Source organism: Thalassophryne amazonica, chromosome 3 (genome assembly GCF_902500255.1).
Source record: "Thalassophryne amazonica chromosome 3, fThaAma1.1, whole genome shotgun sequence".
NCBI lineage: Eukaryota > Metazoa > Chordata > Actinopteri > Batrachoidiformes > Batrachoididae > Thalassophryne > Thalassophryne amazonica.
Window position 1 is genome coordinate 14,471,997 of NC_047105.1, and position 26,653 is coordinate 14,498,649.

The 26,653-nt window shown below is 41.6% G+C and overlaps 1 protein-coding gene across 2 annotated transcripts in view; it reads right to left on the reverse strand.

The window, feature by feature from the left end:
- Positions 1 to 26,653, reverse strand: part of igsf21a (immunoglobin superfamily, member 21a) — a 930,426-nt gene that overhangs the window by 59,361 nt on the left and 844,412 nt on the right. For both annotated transcript variants that reach the window (XM_034165871.1, XM_034165872.1), the window contains one exon: positions 20,344 to 20,821. In XM_034165871.1, the coding sequence (XP_034021762.1) occupies positions 20,344 to 20,821 (478 nt within the window). The remainder of the gene's footprint in view (positions 1 to 20,343; positions 20,822 to 26,653) is intronic.

The window sequence follows — 26,653 nt, forward strand, 5'->3', positions numbered from 1 at the left end:
CATCTCCAAGGATCTGTTATTACTTCAGGAATGGGTCACAGAATGAACATACCTTTGAGAAAAAAAAAGGCATGACATCAGGTGTGCTGTAAAACCCTGCCAAGACATCAACAAGTCGGCCCGGCTGCACCACGGTTTTACATGGTAGAAATACAGCTTAAGCAGTTGAAGGGAACCTGCCCTATTAACGGTGTGGCTGATTGTGCTGAAAAAGCACTGCAGAGGCATGAAAGTAAATGTAAATGGCCTGAGCGACTGTTGGATCCTTCTATTACAGCTTATCCAGCTCTGTGTAGTCTCTTTTACACATTCAAAGAACAGGCTCAACCAGATGACCCAAAGGTAAGGAGATAAGACAGACTGATGAACACGGTGAGCTGCAGGTAAACACGGACATGTACACACAGAATCATAATTGTATCCTTGTTGGCTTACACACACACACACACACACACACACACACACACACACACACACACACACACACACACACACACACACACACACACACACACACACACACAAGCATGCATAATGTTTACATAGTATTAATCACATGCACAGATCAGTCCCTTTCCTGGAAGGGAGCTCTTTGATATGCATTAGTTGGAAAAGTGATGACAGAGTTTTGATGATGTTAAATTTGAAACCATTCAGCAAACACACACCAAACACACCTTCACAAAGATTAAAAAATGAAACAAAATAATAAAAAATAAAATAGTGTTCTTAGGCTATAACACTAATACGAAGACCAAACAAGAGCAGAAAGTAAGTCCAGTGACTTCATGACTCTTGACCTCGTGGTCTGCACTTTGATTCTCTCTCCACACACATATGGAGGTTTGGGAAACACTAGGAGGTTTTTTTTTTTTTTTTTTTTTTTTACATATGGATGCCCTTTCTGACATCAGCTTTTCCCAATATGATCTGATTATGGGACCAGGGATAATTTGGGATTCTGTGCCTCACTCAAAAACATTTTAGCACACAGATCATAAACAGTTTCCTATTGAACCATCGACCTTTCATCCAGTCATCTGCCACTTGAATTACAATTGCCAATTGCTTTGAGAACACAATATCCCCCGCTGGCAAATGCTGCTTTGGTACAAGTGCTGGCTAAATTCTGATAACATTTCAAGGGCTTGTATCAGTTTTCACAAAATTCATCCTAAATATGTGAGGAGTTGATTTCAGAACGCAGGCACCAACTCATGAAACTGGCAGTGTCTAGGTATGTTAATCAAGGACCATAACTCAACTCACTAAATGGCCCAGCTCAAATGATGTGATAATATGTGTATTATCAACCTACAACAAGGGTTGTACCAACTTTCATGGAATACCATCTAAATGGGAGAGAGGACTTGATTTGAGAATGCAGACACCCACTCATGAAACTGACTGAGTCTAGATGTGTTAATCAATGTCCATAATGCTGGTATATGGGCCCAACTCAAACTATATGATAATATGCCTATTACCAAGCTATAACAAAGACTTGTACCAAGTTTCACGAAATTCCACCAAAACAAGTCAGAGGAGTTGATTTCAGAATGCAAGGGTCATAACTCTGGTAAAATGGTCCCAACTTGAATCATATGATAATATGCGTATTACCAATCTATAACAAGGACGTATGCCAAGTTTCATGGAATTCATTCTAAACGTGAGCAAAGTTGATTTCAAAATGCTTATACCCACTGGGATGGATGGACGAACAGACAGACAGATGGATGGAAATCACCACGACATAATCCCCCTTTGGGTCTTTGGCCAGTGGGGGATAAAAACTGATGTGTTCAACTTTGTTCGGGAATATTGCTGTCTATAACTCCACACACACAGGGTTAACGTTGTGTGCATATGGTGTGATGATGTATAACACCTGGCTGGTACCGTGCAATGTGCACAAAAACATCCTCATGAATGCTGATGCCATAGCACACATATATAGTATAATTTTAGTGCAACCGTGGTGCTTCCCAATGATGTCACAGCAAAAACCACAATGTTACAGGATCCACAGAAATGTCAAGGATTACCAAAAGTATGTAGAAGGTCACAATGAAAAGTGCATCTTCAAGCTTCTTGAAAATTCATCCACACTTTAAACCATGACTGGACAAACCCGACTGACATCACCCTTAGGTTTTCTATAGAGATCCGGAGAGCCGATATGAAGAGGTGATGCACGCAATGTGACACAAGAAGCCTGAACTTAGGAATTGTGATAGGAATTGTTTTTTTTTTTGAGTGGCACAAATAATGTGTGGCATCTTATTGTTTTGTAAATACAAGAAACACCTGAAGCATTTCCTGCATTTTAATGTAAACAGTTTTTTATAGCTGTATTGTTTGCTACATTTGTACATATGTTTTTATAGAAATTTACAATTTCTATTTGCATTCTAAGTTATAAAAATGGGTTCTTAAACATGTTTGTGGTTTTCACAGTAAAAAAAAGATTTTATGTTTTGTGTGTTCATTGTGTTAATACAGTATGTCAGAATGAAAGAAAAACTGTAAAGTCACACAGTTGAGGTTGTGCTGAAAAAAAAATGACACCAAACAAGGCAAAGTTAACAGTTGTTTTTTTTTTTTTAAGAAAATTATGAAGATAAAACCAAAAGTAGTCAGAAACAACCAATTATACCCTGGACCACTGAGGATTAACCACTTCAAAGTACAGCATCTAAGGTACTGCTTTCCCACTGAGATCGCAAACAGAGCCATCTGCTGCAGTAACCCGGTGGCACCTCATGGAGCAAGTCTTCATGGTCACACTTTTCCAAAAATCAGAGTGACTTGCATGACTTTCTTGCAGATAATGCACAACTGCAATGCACTATGAAAGCTGCATGAAAGCCACCAGAAGTTTGGCTCACTACAAAAAACGTTCTTGATGTTGTTGACGCAATGCAATTTGGATTGAATTTCGCCGATATGTGATATTACGTGCTATGGAGAACATGACCTCAGACCTCTTGTACACAAACAGAGAAAGTGGTGATCACACCATCTCCGGCCACACTGACAGCGTTGGGAAAAAAAAAAAAAGAAGACAAACCCCAAGGCCACCTACACCCAAAGCATGAAGCTCTGATTAATAATGAAGATCCTATGTTCACAAACGCAATTGTGGAGGGCAGAATGACCTCAGAGGTGGAGAACATTCGGAGGCCTGTTGTCAGCTCAGGTCCATTTGTATAACAAGCAGTGAGAGAATCGTGAATATTCATGCAGTGTAATACAACACGGCTCGACTGTCAGTCTGTCTCATGTGGCAATATTAAATCTATAAAAGATTTATTACTTATGGGCACCGCAAAGACCGGCTTTTCATTTCCTGACCAAACACACCTGAGAGAACCGAGAGAGTGTCTATCTACAGGACAGATCCTGAGTACAATTACACAATTATAGCTGCAGAATATTAACGTCTAAGCTAGCAGGATTCTTTAGACGAGGCATTTTCTACAGTCACTTTCAATTAGAGTTGATCAGCACTCAGTCTTTTAAAAAAAGCTTTGTGGAATTTTGATATGAGTGATTTCAGAAGGACTTTATCTCCACATGATGACCAACCTGAAGCACCGCCTCATTATTTTTGCTGTACTCTTCCATTCCAAGGTGGATCAAGCCTCAAGCAGGTCTGAGAGTGCTTTGAATTTCAAGTGTGTTCCAATTAGAATCAACAAAGAATCTGTAGGTGGTGAGAAAAAAAAAGGTTGCCTGGTGACACTCCTCACATCTTTTTGCAGCACAAAGGCAGTGATGATTTAATGGCTCCAAACGCTGCTTGTCAAAATATTAGCACCTTTGACATTTTAGCAAGAGCCTCTCAGGAGCCTGTTCCCTTCAGGGTGTGTGATCCGTTTTATTATCAACACACAGATGAAGCAAAGAGCTCTTAACATTTTTCATGCAGTACGTTGTCTCGAGAACAAAACTCAGGTCACATTTCTGGATGATGCTGCTACATTCGCAGCCTGTTTAGATGTCAGAGTAACAATTACAGAAGAAAGGAATTCTCAAGTTAGAATGATCTAATTTTAAAAAGTGGCAGCACCAATAAATGGCTTTCATGGTTAAAATATGCTATATTGATCTGCCACACGTTCACATGCAGATGTCAAGGTGCTGGATTAGGACCTTGCCCAGGGGCCCTTAGTGATTTTCTGGTCTCATGGGGATTTGAACCAAGGATACTCTGATCACAAACCCACTGCTTGGACCACCTGACCATCATCTCCCACTGTATGGAAAAGAAAAACTCATTGAATTGTTTCACCAAGTGTTTAACACAGGTCCAACCAGTTTGATCCACCAGCTGATGTCATGACATTATCAGCGTTAGAGAGTCGGCACTCTGACCAAAAGTAGAGGCAAAATTTGTTTCTCCCTTTTTCACCTGAGGTTGCCACAGCAGGTACAGTCTGGATCTGCATGTTAATTTGGCACACATTTTGTCCCAGATGTCCTTCCTGAAGTAACTCCATATAACATATGGCAGCACGGTGGATTAGCAGTTAGCACTGTTGCCTCACAGCAAGAAGGTCATGGGTTTGATTCCCACCTATGGCCTTTCTGTGTGGAGTTTGCATGTTCTCCACGTGTTTGGGTGCTCTGGTTTCCTCCCATGTTTAAAAAGACATGCAGGTTAGTGGAACAGGAAAGTATAACTGTCCAGGTGTCCCTTGCAAAAGAGGTCTCAATCTCAATGGGACTAACCTGGTTAAATAAATGTTAAATTAAATTAAAACCATAGTTTTAGAAGCAAGTGCATTGATCATTTGGCTCCCACACTGTGAATATTTCTTTTGTTTTGTCATCTGACGATATTATCAGAGTTCAGACTGACAGGGTATAGATGCCCAAAAAGGTTGTGAAATTCAAACACAGGATAAGTGCCATTCTCAAAGAGACAAATTTTGAACACAACACCACCATGATGATCCAAACATGGCAGGAGAAATGGAGTAATCTTGATGAGTCTTGGTGTGCTTTGAACACTCTTTATAAGTCCTCATGGAACAAGAAGCTTCCAGGACAATTTAAAAGGTTTCAGGTAGACAAAATTAACAACTCCACTGGCATGACGGCATGCAGTAGACACCATTGTTTCCTTGTGGAGACAATGGCTGTAATCTTGCTGTGGCTTTGTATTGAGCCGTTTGTATAATTTCCACATGTCTCTCATGTCATCTAATACTGTAAAAATACATGCAGGTATGTTTGAACATGACTAGGTAAGCCCCTTTCCCAACTAGGCATAGGTAAAGTCTTTACCTGAAACATTAGATTTGATAACCGCTTATCCACGAACTGAAAAGTTAACTGTGATGATGCTAAACTGACAGCTACTGATAACCACTAACTGTCAACTTTTATTATATGAAGTTAGTTTTTTTTTTTTGGGAGGGGGGGGGGGGGGTCTAAAACTCTGAAAAACAGACTGAAAAAGCAAAAATTTTAATGTGTTTCTTTGTAAACCTGGAGGTTCTCATCAAGCTTTAACATACCAAGATCAGATGACGATCAAGATGTACATAAATAATGAACTAATAACAATAATAATAATAATTAACTTCACTAATTAGCTAAACTGTGCCCCCCAAAAATGGGTTAAGTAAATTATTTTTGGGTCACGAGATTTATAGCATTGGGCCCAAATCCCAAATAATAATGAGGGGTTGGTAGTAGAAAAGTCAACCAGTTGTCATGATCCTGTGTTCTGTATCTTCCCTATTGGTTTGTGTCCTGGTGTTGGGATTAGAGACTGGCTGACTGGCTGATGGTGCCTGGGCCCATTGCTTCTGCTTCAGCTACAATGGATTTTTGTTAAGTCTTCAAAACACGGCCATAATTTGACAAATCCATGCACATCATGCCCACAGTAAAGTGAGATGTAGGTGACCTTTTGTAACCATAACATACACTCAACAAAAATATAAACGCAACACTTTTGGTTTTGCTCCCATTTTGTATGACATTAACTCAACGATCTAAAACTTTTTCCACATACACAATATCACCATTTCCCTCAAATACTGTGCACAAACCAGTCTAAATCTGTGATAGTGAGCACTTCTCCTTTGCTGAGATAATCCATCCCACCTCACAGGTGTGCCATATCAAGATGCTGATTAGACACCATGATTAGTGCACAGGTGTGCCTTAGACTGCCCACAATAAAAGGCCACTCTGAAAGGTGCAGTTTTATCACACAGCACAATGCCACAGATGTCGCAAGATTTGAGGGAGCGTGCAATTGGCATGCTGACAGCAGGAATGTCAACCAGAACTGTTTGCTCGTGTATTGAATGTTCATTTCTCTACCATAAGCCGTCTCCAAAGGCGTTTCAGAGAATTTGGCAGTACATCCAACCAGCCTCACAACCGCAGACCACGTGTAACCACACCAGCCCAGGACCTCCACATCCAGCATGTTCACCTCCAAGATCGTCTGAGACCAGACACTCGGACAGCTGCTGGAACAATCGGTTTGCATAACCAAAGAATTTCTGCACAAACTGTCAGAAACTGTCTCAGGGAAGCTCATCTGCATGCTCGTCGTCCTCATCGGGGTCTCGACCTGACTCCAGTTCGTCGTCGTAACCGATTTGAGTGGGCAAATGCTCACATTCGCTGCTGTTTGGCACTTTGGAGAGGTGTTCTCTTCACGGATGATGCGAAGGAGATGTGTTGCACTGCATGAGGCAAATGGTGGTCACACCAGATACTGACTGGTATCCCCCCCAATAAAACAAAACTGCACCTTTCAGAATGGCCTTTTATTGTGGGCAGTCTAAGGCACACCTGTGCACTAATCATGGTGTCTAATCAGCATCTTGGTATGGCACACCTGTGAGGTGGGATGGATTATCTCAGCAAAGGAGAAGTGCTCACTATCACAGATTAGACTGGTTTGTGCACAGTATTTGAGGGAAATGGTGATATTGTGTATGTGGAAAAAGTTTTAGATTGTTGAGTTAATCTCATACAAAATGGGAGCAAAACCAAAAGTGTTGCGTTTATATTTTTGTTGAGTATAGATACAACTAGTTGTAACCCAGTAGAGAAAATTACCCTTTTCTCCCTTTCTGTTGTCAATGCATTTGTGCAATTTTATTTTGAAAAAAACATTTATTTGAAAAGGAGAACTTTCGTTCTTGTTCTCACAGTCGCAGGGGGTGATAATGGCCTCCTCATTGGTTAAGAGTGATAGTCCTGCCTTCCAAGCAGCGGACAAAACCGCGCCTTAATTTAGCGGTCATTTGCCTTCTGAGAAGGAATGAATGAGAAAGGTTGTAGACGGTCCGTGCTGTGAGATTCGGATTGTCTCGGTGAATTTAATGCAGAATAGTGTTGTGAAGAAATATTTTCACTATTTATTGTGTTAGTTGATGGAGCACGAGCTACAAAGGCCGTGTGGTTCTGTAGCTTTTCGTGTGCAAGCTGTTACTTCTTCTTGGTGAGTTAAGACAATGTGCTTGCTGAAGGAAACATGCTAGTGCCATGCTAAAATTAGCATTATACTAATCTCAAGTCAGTTTTCTTTTCTGTTTCAAGCAATAAAAATGTTATTTTTAGGCTATGATTTTGCCAAATGAGATTTTAGTTTACAACAATATAAGAAAGCCTTTTGTGTTTGTTTGTTTGTTTTTTGCATTACTGTTGGTCAATAGAAAATTGTTTCAATGTTGTGCAATTTGATGAATTACCATGAGCTTACAGTAATTCTTATACATTGCTAAATGCTGTTTCACAAATATGGTTTGACTGATACATGGATGATTTTAAAGGAGAACATTGGAGGTAGTAAACCAACGTACTCCTTTGTCATGTGATTGATTGTATTTCATTAAGCATAATTCCATGGTTAAATACTCTAAAGAGATACAAAGATTCATTTATTGTTTTACAAGGGTTAAAAATGATTTCATGGACAACAAAGGATACACTGAAAAAAGAGAATGTTGAACCAACTTAAAAAAGTGTTACAATTTGTAAAAACCTGAATGAATTAAGTCCTTTGAACTTAAGTTTGTAATTTAGAGTTGATTTGACTTTCAAACTTAAGTTCAAACACTTTTATTCATTCAGGTTTTTTTGGTTTTATCAGTAATTGAGATCCTGTAGAGTCTCCAAATTTGGCTCTGTGTATTGGCACTAAATGGTCCTGGTACACACAAACTGAAGAAGTGAAAAGAAACAGTAACAACCATCTGGAAGAGAAAACATTCAAATGAAATGTGGCCTCAAAGATACAGCTGTTATTTTACAGCAATAATAATGAAGGAAAGTCATGCTCAGCTCAGTGCCACCCCCCCCCCCCTGACACACACACACACACACACACACACACACACACACACACCACACACACACACACACACACACACACACACACACACACACACACACCACACACACACACACACACACACACACACACACTCACAATGTCCACAGCTGCTCTCCAGCTAAGTACAAATGGCACTGATACAACCAAACCCTGAAAATGAAACAGGATACCTCATAGCGACTATTGTATATTTACACTCAACAAAAATATAAATGCAACACTTTTGGTTTTGCTCCCATTTTGTATGAGATGAACTCAAAGATCTAAAACTTTTTCCACATACACAATATCACCATTTCCCTCAAATATTGTTCACAAACCAGTCTAAATCTGTGATAGTGAGCACTTCTCCTTTGCTGAGATAATCCATCCCACCTCACAGGTGTGCCATATCAAGATGCTGATTAGACACCATGATTAGTGCACAGGTGTGCCTTAGACTGCCCACAATAAAAGGCCACTCTGAAAGGTGCAGTTTATCACACAGCACAATGCCACAGATGTCGCAAGATTTGAGGGAGCGTGCAATTGACATGCTGACAGCAGGAATGTCAACCAGAGCTGTTGCTCGTGTATTGAATGTTCATTTCTCTACCATAAGCCGTCTCCAAAGGCGTTTCAGAGAATTTGGCAGTACATCCAACCAGCCTCACAACCGCAGACCACGTGTAACGACACCAGCCCAGGACCTCCACATCCAGCATGTTCACCTCCAAGATCGTCGGAGACCAGCCACTCGGACAGCTGCTGAAACAATCGGTTTGCATAACCAAAGAATTTCTGCACAAACTGTCAGAAACCGTCTCAGGGAAGCTCATCTGCATGCTCGTCGTCCTCATCGGGGTCTCGACCTGACTCCAGTTCGTCGTCGTAACCGACTTGAGTGGGCAAATGCTCACATTCGCTGGTGTTTGGCACGTTGGAGAGGTGTTCTCTTCACGGATGAATCCCAGTTCACACTGTTCAGGGCAGATGGCAGACAGCGTGTGTGGCGTCGTGTGGGTGAGCGGTTTTCTGATGTCAATGTTGTGGATCGAGTGGCCCATGGTGGCGGTGGGGTTATGATATGGGCAGGCATCTGTTATGGATGAAGAACACAGGTGCATTTTATTGATGGCATTTTGAATGCACAGAGATACTGTGACAAGATCCTGATGCCCACTGTTGTGCCAATCCAAGAACATCACCTCATGTTGCAGCAGGATAATGCACGGCCCCATGTTGCAAGGATCTGTACACAATTCTTGGAAGCTAAAATGTCCCAGTTCTTGCATGGCCGGCATACTCACCGGACATGTCACCCATTGAGCATGTTTTGGATGCTCTGGACCGGCGTATACGACAGCGTGTACCAGTTCCTGCCAATATCCAGCAACTTCGCACAGCCATTGAAGAGGAGTGGACCAACATTCCACAGGCCACAATTGACAACCTGATCAACTCTATGCGAAGGAGATGTGTTGCACTGCATGAGGCAAATGGTGGTCACACCAGATACTGACTGGTATCCCCCCCAATAAAACAAAACTGCACCTTTCAGAGTGGCCTTTTATTGTGGGCAGTCTAAGGCACACCTGTGCACTAATCATGGTGTCTAATCAGCATCTTGGTATGGCACACCTGTGAGGTGGGATGGATTATCTCAGCAAAGGAGAAGTGCTCACTATCACAGATTTAGACTGGTTTGTGAGCAATATTTGAGGGAAATGGTGATATTGTGTATGTGGAAAAAGTTTTAGATCTTTGAGTTCATCTCATACAAAATGGGAGCAAAACCAAAAGTGTTGCGTTTATATTTTTGTTGAGTGTATTTTAATGAGATTAAATCTACTTATGCAAGATCAAATAAAACAGAAAGCAAAAAATACAGCAAGTAAAGCAACAGCAGTTTCCACCTTCTACAGTGTTTTTATGGAGGATAATGTTTCTGTTTATCATGTCAGGATTGCATGGCTCGTCTCCAGGATGAACATGCCAACGTAATTCCTTTGAAGTGTTAACTGGATGTGTTGAATGCCATCTTTGATGGAGAGAATTAAAAAAAAGGGAGAGTCAGTGTGTGTCTCTCACAAGGTTGGGACATTTTAGACGCATCCTGTTTAAACCCTGGCACAAACCATCCTGGCAAAAACCGGCTTTAGACAGTTGCAAAAACACAAAGCATGTCTAAAATAGGAATACATATGTTTGAAACCTGTTTAAAAACAAAATAATCACATAAGAATACTTACAGTAAATATCAAATTCTGTGACGAGAATGGTAATGTACAATAACAGTTAGTCCCATATGTATGGGATATAAGGGAACTCTATACTTTCCAGTATGTGGCAAAAGGTGTTTGACAAAATGTAACTGTGGCAAAGTTTATTAAATTGTCCAAAAGTCTAGGGGCTCATGTACAAAGTGTCCGTACACACAAAAATGTGGCGTACGTCCTTCCCCACGCTAACGTTCAGACGTATCAAAAGTGAAATGACCATGGAAATGTGCAATGCATCACGCCAAAATCATGGCTGGTGTATGCACGTTTCGACAGCTATTAGTCCACTGAAGTGAAAGTGTGCACATCAGAGACACACTTATGAACAATTAACACACCCACATGTTTGCAATTATATGGGTGGATCTAAAAGCCTGCACACAGTGATGAAGAAAATGACGTTAACAATGGCTGTGTTAGCGTTGTTAGAGGACCTTGCAAATGGTGCAATCTGCGCGTGAGCGCGAGGATTTACTTGCAAGTGACAATGTTGGTTCATAAGCCCATTTCGATTACCAAAGCCAGTGTTATTGGAGTTGCACGCAGGAAGCGGTCAGCCTGAGAGCGCAATATGGCGAGCCAGGGGCTGTTTGTGCCCACACAGGTGCTGCCCACGCTGGGGTTCCTGGCAACAGGGGCATTCCAGTGGGAGCTCGCTGATCAGTCAGGGTGTGACAGACAACCTAGAGCCAAGCCATGCCAGCTGTGTGGAACGTAATCATCTGAATGTCATCCAGGTACATCACATTACAACATTAAGGCACAAATAACTGCATACATAAAGGCGCCATCACATGATGAATTTGTTTTTTCATTTTCATTCTATCAATGTTCAAATCATATGTGATGTGCAAATGTACGTCAGGCTAGAGGCCGGCACAGCGTGCGATGGATGGCTGCTTGGTGGGTAAATAGTTTATTTGTGTAATTGCTCTGAACAAAAACCAGTGCGGGCACATTTGGCCATGTGCGCATTCAAATATGGTTTTTGTTATTATTATTATTAATGTGTTTTCTTTTTCTTGTTGGTGGAACTAGATCGCTTCTTAGCATGCCTCTGATTATCAACCTGTGTAATGTTATGCATGTCACACACTGTCAGTCGCCGCACACCTAATATGTTTTTACTTCAGTGTGTGCGCGCTGCTCTGGCCTCAGCATTTACACACACGGACGTGCTCCTTTTTGTTTTACATTGTGGCGAGCTGCATGGGAGAATAGCAACAGAGCCATAGCTTTCATTGTTTTTGCATGAGGCCTCTAAGTGCTTTAATTTTTACACACCACAACACAGAGACAATGGCAGATGTTATCAAACACACAACACTCCACACTAATGGTACAGGCAAATAACACAACCAAACTGTTTAAATAAATTTGCATATTTAAAGAGGGGCGTGGAAAGAGAGGAGCTCGGCGCATGTGCATGTGCGCTCAATTCCAAATTGATTGGGATGTACAAACGGAATGTGCTTGGATCCATGCGTACGCACACGTTGATACAGCTGGATATTTTTGTGTTTTGGTGAACACCATGTTTCAGGAGGAAATCCACACAAGTCTTTCTACATGAGGCCCCTGGTCTATACGTTTCTCACACCTACTCCAAAAGAGGTGGCAAAAACTCATCTTGCTTTGATTGTGTCCAGAGAGGACACTTCAAGAGGTGTGAAACACAAAATTAGTCTTTGATTTGGACCCTGACACCTACTTCAAAAGAGGTGTGACCCCTTGATCTGGGTGTAAACATGGGCTAATTTAACAACACAAATCAGTTTCATTTGGTTATGGTGAGCAGACACACCATACTGTTATCACTTAGATTACAATTTTTAATTAGTGATTTATTAGAAATCTTATGGATAGTAAATGAGATTGGTAATTACAATGTGATTGAAATACTTTTATTAAGAAAAGAGGGTTTAATAAAAATCAAATTAATCAATTTGCCAATTTGAGCCTCACCATAAGACAAATTCTAACGTTTATGGCATATAATCTAATTATAAATAGCCTGTAAACAATCTTATAATTGTTATTACATCAAATAAGGGGTGCACAGTGAGTATATGACATTTAAATGCAAGTTTATACCAAGACTTTATAGGTTTTCACCAAGTCCTTTATGGGGTTTTGCCAGTATTGGACCTGCTAAACATTGGTTTTAGACAGGTTTTTGCCAGCATCTTGGTGACAACAGGTTTTCGACCGTCTGGGAAATACCCAGTCAGTAGACAGTCTTGTGGATAGTTTAAACTCAGTGCTCAAAACTACACTCGACATGATTGCACCAGCTGTGTTAAAACTGCGCTCCCCCAAATCACAGTCACCTTGGTTCAGTGATTACCTGCGTGACCTCAAGCATAAGGCTAGAGGTCGAGAATAGAAATGGCGTAGTTCAAAATTAGAAGTATTCCACCTTGCATGGTGTGATGCTATCTTAGACTATAAACACTACTGGCTACAGAGCAGACCTATTACTCTGATTTGATTAACAAAAACAAGCATAACTCAAAGTTCTTGTTCAACACAGTGGCAACACTTATTCATGGACAACCACCTGTAGTTCACTCTCCTTTCACAGTACAAGATTTCCTGGATTACTTTGAAGAGAAAATAGAAGACATTAGGTTAAAAATATCCCAGCATGCCTTAACCCAGCCACTACACCCTGCTATTGAGGTTGGCGCCACTACTGAGGTATTACCTAGATTTACAGAATTTGATAGTATCTCTCTAGACATGCTGACAAAACTTGTAATGTCAACAAAAAGCACAACCTGTTTATTTGATCCTATACCAACAAAACTGTTTAATGACCTGTGGCCCACTCTTGGGCCGACTGTGCTGGAAATAATTAATCTTTCTTTAAATTCTGGATCTGTTCCTAAATGTTTAAAATCTGCAGTGAATAAACCATTACTTAAGAAACCTAATCTTGACCCTAGTGTATTGAAAAACTATTGGCTGATATCAAATTCTCTCAAATGCTCTAAAATTCTGGAAAAAGTGGCGTCACGGCAGCTCGTGGACTATCTTACTGAGAATAATCTCTTTGAGCCACTGCAGTCAGCTTTTAGAAAATATCATTCCACAGAGACGGCTCTCACTAAAGTGGTGAATGATCTTCTGCTTTCTGTAGATTCAGACATCACTACGGTTCTAGTGCTGTTAGATCTCAGTGCTGCATTTGATACCATGGATCAATCATATTCTACAACCCCAATTCCAATGAAGTTGGGACATTGTGTAAAATGTAAATAAAACCAGAATACAATGATTTGCAAATCCTCTTCAACCTATATTCAATTGAATACATCACAAAGACAAGATATTTAATGTTCAAACTGATAAACTTTGTTTCTGTGCAAATATTTGCTCATTTTGAAATGGATGTCTGCAAACATTTCAAAAAAGCTGAGACAGTGGTATGTTTATCACTGTGTTACATCACCTTTCAATCTAACAACACTCAATAAGCATTTGGGAACTGAGGACACTAATTGTTGAAGCTTTGTAGGTGGAATTCTTTCACATTCTTGCTTGATGTATGACTTGAGTTGTTCAACAGTCCGGGGTCTCCGTTGTCGTATTTTGCGCTTCATAATGCACCACACAGTTTCAATGGGCAACAGGTCTGGACTGCAGGCAGGCCAGTCTAGTACCTGCACTCTTTTACTACAAAGCCACACTGTTGTAACACGTGCAGAATGTGGCTTGACATTGTCTTGCTGAAATAAGCAGGGACGCCCCTGAAAAAGACATTGCTTGGATGGCAGCATGTGTTGCTCCAAAACCTGGATGTACCTTTCAACATTGATGGTGCCATCACAGATGTATAAGTTGCCCATGCCATGGGCACTAACACACCCCATACCATCACAGATGCTGGCTTTTGAACTTTGCGCTGGTAACAATCTGGATGGTCTTTTTCCTCTTTTGTCTGGAGGACACGGTGTCCATGGTTTCCAAAAAAATTTGAAATGTGGACTCATCAGACCACAGCACACTTTTCCACTCTGTGTCTGTCCATTTCAAATGAGCTCGGCCCCAGAGAAGGTGGCGGTGTTTCTGGATGTTGTTGATGTATGGCTTTCACTTTGCATGGTGGAGTTTTAACTTGCACTTGTAGATGTAGCGACAAACTGTGTTACCTGACAATGGTTTTCTGAATTGTTCCTGAGCCCACACGGTAAGATCCTTTACACAATGATGTCTGTTTTTAATGCAGTGCCTCCTGAGTGATCAAAGGTCACGGGCATTCAATGTTGGTTTTCGGTCTTGCACAAAGTTCTCCAGATTCTCTGAATTTTCTGATTATATTATCAACTGTAGATGATGGAATCCCTAAATTCTTTGCAATTGAATGTTGACAAACATTGTTCTTAAACTGTTGGACAATTTTTTCATGCACTTGTTCACAAAGTGGTGATCCTTCCCCATCTTTGCTTGTGAACAGCTGAGACTTTTCAGGATGCTCCTTTTAAACCCAATCCTCAATTCCCAAACACTTATTGAGTGTTGTTAGAAGGAAAGGTGATGTAACACCGTGGGAAACATACCACTGTCCCAGCTTTTTTGAAACGTGTTGCAGGCATCCATTTCAAAATGAGCAAATATTTGCACAAAAACAAGTTTATCAGTTTGAACATTAAGTATCTTGTCTTTGTAGTGTATTCAGTTCAATATAGGTTGAAGAGGATTTGCAAATCTTGTATTCTGTTTTTACTTACATTTTACACAACATCCCAACTTCAATGGAATTGGGGTTGTACTTGATAGGCTAGAAAATCATTTTGGGATTACTGGGAGTGCCCTTGCATGGTTGACATCATACTTGACCAGTCGTTCACACGTGTTTTGTACATTAGCGCTACCTCTAAACCTAGTTACATGAAATTTGGGGTTCCACAGGTGTCCGTCTTAGGCCCCCTGCTTTTCTCCCTTTATATAGCACCCCTTGGGCACATATTCCGGCATTTTGGGATTACCTTTCACTGCTATGCTTGATGATACTCAGTTATACATGCTGATAACTGCTGGTAATCTCATTGACATAAAATCCTTAGAAGATTGCCTTGCATCAGTGAGAAGTTGGATGTCTAGAAACTTCATACTTTTGACCAGTTCACGCTTAGCCTAGGCTCATGTGTCATACATCACACTGACAAAGTGAGGAACCTTAGGGTAATTTTTGATCCTAGATGGTCCTTTGACCTCCACATTAGAAATATTACAAGGACTGCTTTCTTCCATCTGTGAAATATAGCGAAGATTCGTCCCATCCTGTCTATGGCTGATGCTGAAACCCTGATCCATGCGTTTATCTCTTCTAGATTGGACTACTGCAATGTTCTATTTTCTGGTTTACTGCAGTCCAGCATTAGGGGTCTCCAATTGGTTCAAAATGCTGCTGCCATTCAATTCAATTCAATTCAACCACATTACACCCATTTTGCCATCTCTTCATTGGCTTCCTGTCCCAGTGAGATCAGATTTTAAGGTTCTGCTACTAGTCTTTCACGGTCTGGCACCTCCCTACCTAGCTGACCTAATTAAACCTTACGTACCGGCCCGGACTTTACGTTCTCAGGGTGCAGGACTACTTTGTGTCCCTAAGGTGAATAAGAAGTCTGCGGGTCACAGAGCTTTCTCTTATCATGCCCCTGTTCTGTGGAATGATCTCCCTGCGTCAAAAAAATAGTCAGATTCTGTGGAGACTTTCAAGTCCAGACCTAAGACGCACTTATTTTCCCTTTCATATGGCTAGCATACTGGTACAATTTTGTTTAACGCTTTTTACTCTTAATTAATTTATTAGCAATTGGAGCGGGCTGCGGCCTCAGCTTTACCTAAATTCTGGGTCTTGGTGATCACCTTAGTATTTCTCTGTTTTTCTTGTTGTTTAATGCTGGGAAATTATACAGTATTTTTTGTATAGTTCTACCCTTTTTACTCTTTTAATTCATTTTATTAGGAAACGGAGCATGCCGTGGCCTCAACTTTACCTAAATTCTGGGTCTTTTAGTGAAGCTTAGGGTTAGTGGCCGGCGATCACCTTAGTATTTCGTGTTTTTTTTTTTTGTTGTTCTTTAATGCTGACAAATTATACTGTATTTCTTGTCTTTCTGATGCCTGATTCTGTTTTTTCTCTCTGTTTAAGGTGCAGCTCCATCCAGAGATGGGTGTGGTATTTGTGCTGGAGACCCCACAGTGCACCAACAGCATTTCCTGTATATTCATTTTGTGAATTGTTTCTGTAATTTATGTCTGTAGCGTGGTCCAAGCAGAGGGTCACCCCTTTGAGTCTGGTCTGCTTGAGGTTTCTTCCTCAGAGGGTGTTTTTCCTTACCACTGCTGCTCTGTGGGTTAGTAAGGTTAGACCTTACTTGTGTGAAGCACTTTGAGGCAACTCTATTGTGATTTGGTGCTATATAAATGAAAATACATTTAAATTAAATTGAAATTGTCCGAAGTTGTCCAAGACCGATTGTGTTTGAGGCATTATCATGCACTTGAAGTGCTCTAGTTTTGGGTGGACTGCTATTTGTGTAGGACATGCAGGAGACAGGACATCCATCTCTGTTCCTGATATTTGGTGTTGGCCTTTTCAGACAGACATTCATAAGGGCCCCTTCACACATAGTGCAAATTTGGTAAAATTGTGCATGAAGTGCGCATGAAGAAGGAATCTTATGCAAAACGTGTCAAATAGTAGCTCCTTCCAATCCCTCATATAGCTGGTGCTACAACTATTTGTGCACACCAGTGGCTGAAAGACAGAGTGTGAATGTGAAATTTGTATAAGTGCCCCACGACTGTGGAGTTGCAAAAAGCCACACACGTGGTGCATGTGTCTTGCACGTGTGCGTGTGTGTCACGCCCCCATATGCGCTTGCATAAAATGCTTATATGTATGTAATGATCTGATCACATGAGGGCTGGACGGCGAGGTCTGATTGCACACAGCATGGGGAGGGGCCTGTCAGCTGATCACAGCACACTGACAGCTGGATGACGGCTCAGTGCACACATTACAAAGAAACCACCGCCAGGACAGTTATATAAATAATTATGACAATACCTACATACGCAATCACATAACAAATAACATAAATAAATGACCACATAACACAGAGTGACACATTGGTCTGGGCGCTGAACGGACGGACGGGGGGGTGTCTGCTCACAGCTGCGGCTGTAAAGATCTCTGCTTTTGGACGTCCCAGCTTGAGACGTCCCAGCTTCCGTGTTTGGAAGAACATGAACTGACAACATTCCTCCATGACGCGCGTGTCTCTGCCTGCTGTCCTCATGTGGAAATACATAAAACATCTTTCACCAGGCTGCAGCGGCTGCACACAGCATACCTTCTCCATGTCCTTGTTGATTTCAGGCATTTTTCTGCACTGATTACAGGTCAGCGATGGTAGCGGAGTGGTAACGTTTCCATCTGGTAATCAGAGTTTATTGGTTTGAATCCCATGAGTGACATTTTTTTAACCAGGGTTATTTAGCCACAGGGTTCTGTATTACGCCCCCTTTTATGTAGTATTTATATCAACCCAGTGGTATTCCCTAATTATACAGCTGTTTTTATTTTATTGTTCTCCACATCAGCAGCGTGATGTTGTGCAGCTGCTCGCACTGTGTTCCTGCTTGAAAGACACCGTCGTGTGCATGAACCGTTGCACTGGGATCGTGCAACCCGTAGGCACGATGTTTTCATGGTTTGCTCATATGAGCTGTTTCACCGTGAGTCACCCTGAGTTATTCGTACTATGTGTGAAGGGGCCCTAAATCTCAACACCATCTCATTAGCCATTTTTGTTGGCATCTTCTTGACATAAGAATGTTTGTATTCTTCTAGATTTGTAACAGTTGCATGACAGAAATGGCATCAACATGCCCATTTCCCATGAATCCTCCTGCGCTACATACACTTGGACTCACTCAGCCTTTACCTCATTACCACAGAGACCTTGAGCAAAACAATTAAAAACCGTACTTACTCAACTGGACAACACGTTTGCTTTTACAAGGGATCACGTCAGGTTTATGAATTTGCACCGGTGCCGTGTGCTGCTGCATCAACCAAGGCAGGTCCTGGATAACAATGATCCACACAGACAACTGTTCCAAGATGCTAGGGAGCTTTCAAGTTAAAATCTGTTAAATGCCTGTTCCAACTAATATGCTTTCTCACAAAAAAGTCTTCCGGGTTCAAATTTGCAGTGCATGCGTGGAAAAAGGCTTGAACCTTTTCCCAAAATATCGCTAAGTTTCTCAGTCCAATGTCTGTGTCACTTTTCTTTTACTCTTTAATTGCTCTCAGCGGAACAAACACATAATGCCCCTGCTGGTGTTTCTGTCTTTAAATAGAGAAAAAATGTAGAGATAATCCCTCTATTTCTAACACTCCATGGAGCTTTGTAGCTTTGAAGTGAGATGAAAGGGAGTGTCACCAAGACCGTCTTTCCAATGACATAACATTGGTCAGTGTGTGTCAAAATTCTCATTTAACTTCTCTAATTCAAGTTGACTTTTTCAATAACGGTTCTGAGTTAACTCAGTCTAACAACAGACAGCTCCATGAATTACCCTGTCAGTCAACTGGAGTTTTGCATTCAGCCTAAACTCTCAATCTGCTCAGCTGTAACGCAATTAAGCAGCTTCAAATGAAAATCAGTGTTGTTCTGAGTACATCTCCAAGGGAGACATAACAAGAAAGCCCATTTTCAAGTGTGGCAAGGTGACACAAGGAGAGAGCAGGGGTCGAACAGGGAAAAGAAACCTTTGGACATGTGTGCTTGTGAGTGGGAAAGCAGTAAACAGATTCGCATTGCTGGTCACATTACTGAGGGTCAAACAAAAAATGATCAATGTGCTTGGTGTAGTGATGTCTTCTTGCTGCTGCTGCCATAAATAAAGCCTCATTTTTACATGACTGCTGCATGTCGGTGACATGTTGATCAATGTACAGACATGCTTGTATGTCTGCCAGAGTTGGACTGTTGGTGATTGACTCCAATCTGCCATCCCTACAGGACCTGTCCACCTCCAGGGCCCTGAGGCGAGCAAAGAAGATTGTAGCCGATCCCTCTCACCCAGGACACAAACCTTTTGTCACCCCTCCCCTCTAGCAGACAGCTGAGATCCATCAGGACTAAAACCTCAAGACACAAAAACAGCTTCTTTCTGTCTGCAGCTCGACTTATAAATAATGCCGGAGACCCCATTTATCCTGCTCCCCCCCCCCACTCCCACAAAGTACAGATTGATCATCCCTGCACTGAAAGATGCTGTACATCTGCATGCCTTTGCACAGCCCTACTCCACTATGTTATATTTATTTGACAGTGAACATAGTTTTGCCTATTTGTCGATTTGACTCCTTCTTAAAAAAGTATTTTTTCCTTTTCTTTTCATTGTTGCTTATGCACCACCAATTACTTCTTACAGGAGTATTTTTCCCTTTTCTTTTTATTATTGTTGTTTATGCACCAATGACACCAGATCACCAGAATTTACTAAATTTGATTCTGATTCTAAAATCAACTATTAAACAATTTACTCTGATTTCAACACTCAACACACAATTTTTGTTGTCTTGAACATACCCAAGTAATTCCATATATTGTATCAAATTACAGTGAAATGAACTGATATGCATGTACTGCCAGATCCTTTAGCTTGCAGTGTACTTACCCAGAGTGATCTCCGTCTGCATGGGCATCGACAGTGCTGGGTGCTTGACCTCACAGCTGAAAAGGGCATCATTGTCCAACTGAGGGTTGAGGGTCCAGGTGAGTCGGGCCTGCACCACCACAGATCCGTCGCTCTGAGGGATGTGAGTGTGGCTGAAGTAGTAGAAAGGGTCTGTGCTGTGCACCCAGCGGGGAAACTCCCGGCTAACCACCGTCTCTGGAATGACCTCTGTTGTGGGGCTGGGCTCGTACGACTGCTGGCCCTGAGAGTGAACGCGTTGGGGAGCTTCTGTGTAGAGACGGACTGATCGGCCTTCAGGATCCAGGAGAGAGAGGGAGCGCTGCAGTTTTGTTTCATCGAGGTCTCTGCTGATGAGCGGCCTGGCTCCTCTTACTCCTGCAGAGCCTCCTCCCTGCTCGTTTGAAGTATGAGTGTAGGAAATCACCTCGATCAGCTCCCCATCACGCTTGAAATACACCTTAGGACAGAAGCACAGATATTGACAGAAGATGGAGTCAAAACAAAAACTGTAAGTTGTTATTTTTTGTTGTTGTTTTTACACATTGGTGGACAGGTTGAAGTGTGATTGACTGAGTGTGTGAACAGGTGTCTTTTATACAGGTAACAAGTTCAAACAGGTGCAGTTAATACAGGTAAAGAGTGCAGAATAAGAGGGCTTCTTAAAGAAAAATTAACAGGTCTGTGAGAGCAAGGGCGTAGGTTTGGTCTCAGCTTTGGTAGGGACAATACCCACCCCCGGCCCCCCTGCCCATGACTACCACCCCCTAACACACTCATACCATTAGACGCACAAGTACAGCATAATATGTAACATATGACGACATAATACTGAATAATAATTTAACACTTTATTTACAATATTAAGTGTGTAGGCAAACAAACAAATAGCTTAAATAACAAAACTGCACCCCAAATCACGAATCTATTCTATAGGCCTACACCTTTCTTTTCTTTTTCTTTTTAATTTTTTATATAGCGCCAAATCACAACAAACAGTTGCCCCAAGGCGCTTTATATTGTAAGGCAAGGCCATACAATAATTATGTAAAACCCCAACGGTCAAAACGACCCCCTGTGAGCAAGCACTTGGCTACAGTGGGAAGGAAAAACTCCCTTTTAACAGGAAGAAACCTCCAGCAGAACCAGGCTCAGGGAGGGGCAGTCTTCTGCTGGGACTGGTTGGGGCTGAGGGAGAGAACCAGGAAAAAGACATGCTGTGGAGGGGAGCAGAGATCGATCACTAATGATTAAATGCAGAGTGGTGCATACAGATCAAAAAGAGAAAGAAACAGTGCATCATGGGAACCCCCCAGCAGTCTACGTCTATAGCAGCATAACTAAGGGATGGTTCAGGGTCACCTGATCCAGCCCTAACTATAAGCTTTAGCAAAAAGGAAAGTTTTAAGCCTAATCTTAAAAGTAGAGAGGGTGTCTGTCTCCCTGATCTGAATTGGGAGCTGGTTCCACAGGAGAGGAGCCTGAAAGCTGAAGGCTCTGCCTCCCATTCTACTCTTACAAACCCTAGGAACTACAAGTAAGCCTGCAGTCTGAGAGCGAAGCGCTCTATTGGGGTGATATGGTACTACGAGGTCCCTAAGATAAGATGGGACCTGATTATTCAAAACCTTATAAGTAAGAAGAAGAATTTTAAATTCTATTCTAGAATTAACAGGAAGCCAATGAAGAGAGGCCAATATGGGTGAGATATGCTCTCTCCTTCTAGTCCCCGTCAGTACTCTAGCTGCAGCATTTTGAATTAACTGAAGGCTTTTTAGGGAACTTTTAGGACAACCTGATAATAATGAATTACAATAGTCCAGCCTAGAGGAAATAAATGCATGAATTAGTTTTTCAGCATCACTCTGAGACAAGACCTTTCTGATTTTAGAGATATTGCGTAAATGCAAAAAAGCAGTCCTACATATTTGTTTAATATGCGCTTTGAATGACATATCCTGATCAAAAATGACTCCAAGATTTCTCACAGTATTACTAGAGGTCAGGGTAATGCCATCCAGAGTAAGGATCTGGTTAGACACCATGTTTCTAAGATTTGTGGGGCCAAGTACAATAACTTCAGTTTTATCTGAGTTTAAAAGCAGGAAATTAGAGGTCATCCATGTCTTTATGTCTGTAAGACAATCCTGCAGTTTAGCTAATTGGTGTGTGTCCTCTGGCTTCATGGATAGATAAAGCTGGGTATCATCTGTGTAACAATGAAAATTTAAGCAATACCGTCTAATAATACTGCCTAAGGGAAGCATGTATAAAGTGAATAAAATTGGTCCTAGCACAGAACCTTGAGGAACTCCATAATTAACTTTAGTCTGTGAAGAAGATTCCCCATTTACATGAACAAATTGTAATCTATTAGACAAATATGATTCAAACCACCGCAGCGCAGTGCCTTTAATACCTATGGCATGCTCTAATCTCTGTAATAAAATTTTATGGTCAACAGTATCAAAAGCAGCACTGAGGTCTAACAGAACAAGCACAGAGATGAGTCCACTGTCCGAGGCCATAAGAAGATCATTTGTAACCTTCACTAATGCTGTTTCTGTACTATGATGAATTCTAAAACCTGACTGAAACTCTTCAAATAGACCATTCCTCTGCAGATGATCAGTTAGCTGTTTTACAACTACCCTTTCAAGAATTTTTGAGAGAAAAGGAAGGTTGGAGATTGGCCTATAATTAGCTAAGATAGCTGGGTCAAGTGATGGCTTTTTAAGTAATGGTTTAATTACTGCCACCTTAAAAGCCTGTGGTACATAGCCAACTAACAAAGATAGATTGATCATATTTAAGATCAAAGCATTAAATAATGGTAGGGCTTCCTTGAGCAGCCTGGTAGGAATGGGGTCTAATAAACATGTTGATGGTTTGGATGAAGTAACTAATGAAAATAACTCAGACAGAACAATCGGAGAGAAAGAGTCTAACCAAATACCGGCATCACTGAAAGCAGCCAAAGATAACGATACGTCTTTGGGATGGTTATGAGTAATTTTTTCTCTAATAGTTAAAATTTTGTTAGCAAAGAAAGTCATGAAGTCATTACTAGTTAAAGTTAATGGAATACTCAGCTCAATAGAGCTCTGACTCTTTGTCAGCCTGGCTACAGTGCTGAAAAGAAACCTGGGGTTGTTCTTATTTTCTTCAATTAGTGATGAGTAGAAAGATGTCCTAGCTTTACGGAGGGCTTTTTTATAGAGCAACAGACTCTTTTTCCAGGCTAAGTGAAGATCTTCTAAATTAGTGAGACGCCATTTCCTCTCCAACTTACAGGTTATCTGCTTTAAGCTACGAGTTTGTGAGTTATACCACGGAGTCAGGCACTTCTGATTTAAAGCTCTCTTTTTTAGAGGAGCTACAGCATCCAAAGTTGTCTTCAATGAGGATGTAACACTATTGATGAGATACTCTATCTCACTTACAGAGTTTAGGTAGCTACTCTGCACTGTGTTGGTATATGGCATTAGAGAACATAAAGAAGGAATCATATCCTTAAACCTAGTTACAGCGCTTTCTGAAAGACTTCTAGTGTAATGAAACTTATTCCCCACTGCTGGGTAGTCCATCAGAGTAAATGTAAATGTTATTAAGAAATGATCAGACAGAAGGGAGTTTTCAGGGAATACTGTTAAGTCTTCTATTTCCATACCATAAGTCAGAACAAGATCTAAGATATGATTAAAGTGGTGGGTGGACTCATTTACTTTTTGAGCAAAGCCAGTAGAGTCTAATAATAGATTAAATGCAGTGTCGAGGCTGTCATTCTCAGCATCTGTGTGGATGTTAAAATCGCCCACTATAATTATCTTATCTGAGCTAAGCACTAAGTCAGACAAAAGGTCTGAAAATTCACAGAGATACTCACAGTAACGACCAGGTGGACGATAGATAATAACAAATAAAACTGGTTTTTGGGACTTCCAATTTGGATGGACAAGACTAAGAGTCAAGCTTTCAAAAGAATTAAAGCTATGTCTGGGTTTTTGATTAATTAATAAGCTGGAATGGAAAATTACTGCTAATCCTCCGCCCCGGCCCGTGCTACGAGCATTCTGACAGTTAGTGTGACTCGGGGGTGTTGACTCATTTAAACTAACATATTCATCCTGCTGTAACCAGGTTTCTGTAAGGCAGAATAAATCAATATGTTGATCAATTATTATAGCATTTACCAACAGGGACTTAGAAGAGAGAGACCTAATGTTTAATAGACCACATTTAGCTGTTTTAGTCTGTGGTGCAGTTGAAGGTGCTATATTATTTTTTCTTTTTGAATTTTTATGCTTAAATAGATTTTTGCTGGTTATTGGTAGTCTGGGAGCAGGCACCGTCTCTACGGGGATGGGGTAATGAGGGGATGGCAGGGGGAGAGAAGCTGCAGAGAGGTGTGTAAGACTACAACTCTGCTTCCTGGTCCCAACCCTGGATAGTCATGGTTTGGAAGATTTAAGAAAATTGGCCAGATTTCTAGAAATGAGAGCTGCTCCATCCAAAGTGGGATGGATGCCGTCTCTCCTAACAAGACCAGGTTTTCCCCAGAAGCTTTGCCAATTATCTATGAAGCCCACCTCATTTTTTGGACACCACTCAGACAGCCAGCAATTCAAGGAGAACATGCGGCTAAACATGTCACTCCCGGTCTGATTGGGGAGGGGCCCAGAGAAAACTACAGAGTCCGACATTGTTTTTGCAAAGTTACACACCGATTTAATGTTAATTTTAGTGACCTCCGATTGGCGTAACCGGGTGTCATTACTGCCGACGTGAATTACAATCTTACCAAATTTACGCTTAGCCTTAGCCAGCAGTTTCAAATTTCCTTCAGTGTCACCTGCTCTGGCCCCCGGAAGACAATTGACTATGGTTGCTGGTGTCGCTAACTTCACATTTCGCAAAACAGAGTCGCCAATAACCAGAGTTTGATCCTCGGCGGGTGTGTCGCCGAGTGGGGAAAAAACGGTTAGAGATGTGAACGGGTTGGCGGTGTACATGGGGCTTCTGTTTAGGGCTACGCTTCCTCCTCACAGTCACCCAGTCAGCCTGCTTTCCCGGCTGCTCGGGATCTGCCAGGGGGTAACTAACGGCGGCTAAGCTACCTTGGTCCGCACCGACTACAGGGGCCTGGCTAGCTGTAGAATTTTCCACGGTGCGGAGCCGAGTCTCCAATTCGCCCAGCCTGGCCTCCAAAGCTACGAATAAGCTGCACTTATTACAAGTACCGTTACTGCTAAAGGAGGCCGAGGAATAACTAAACATTTCACACCCAGAGCAGAAAAGTGCGGGAGAGACAGGAGAAGCCGCCATGCTAAATCGGCTAAGAGCTAGTAGCTATGCTAAGCTAGCGGATTCCTAAAAACACGCAAAGTGAATAATGTGTAAATAATTTAGAGGTGATTCAGCAGAAGGAGTGCTTTAGTTAAGGCACGTAAAGATTACACTGGGAAACAAATCGTAATCTAGATAACTAGATCAATCTAACTGCGCAGATTAAACAGCTAACAGATACAGAAAAACACCGCTGTGCTCCGGAACAGGAAGTGATACAATACCGCAGTGAGAGCCAACCACCAGTAGAGGCAAGCAAGAGGGTGTACACCTGAGAGAACAAGACAAAAAAAATAAATAAAAATACTTGTGGAGCTAACAAAAAAAAAAAAAAGTTTTTGCAACCAAGATGTATAATCTATTCTCTTCATCAATAATGCAGTTGTAGGTATCTGGCAAACTCAGCCACATGGGGTGTGCAGCCAGTACATCCTGAGTGCCGGTCCCAAGCCCGGATAAATGAGGAGGGTTGTGTCAGGAAGGGCATCCGGCGTAAAACAAGCCAACCCAACTGTGCAGACTCAGAATCAAATTCCCATACCGGATCGGTCGCGGCCCGAGTTAACAACGTCTGCCACCGGTGCTATTGCCCAACAGGGTGCCGGTGGAAATTGGGCTACTGCTGGGCGAAGACGACAAAGAAGAGGAGGAAAACGTTGCCACGAACAGCGGGAGAAGAAGAAAACTAGAAGGGTGGAAATGAGAGTGGGGACTTTGAATGTTGGTAGTATGACTGGTAAAGGGAGAGAGCTGGCTGATATGATGGAGAGGAGAAAGGTAGACATATTGTGTGTGCAAGAGACCAAGTGGAAGGGAAGTAAGAGCAGGAGCATTGGCGGTGGGTACAAGTTGTTGTACCATGGTGAGGACAGGAAGAGAAATGGTGTTGAGGTCATTTTAAAGGAAGAGTATGTTAAAAGTGTGTTGGAGGTTAAGCGAGTGTCTG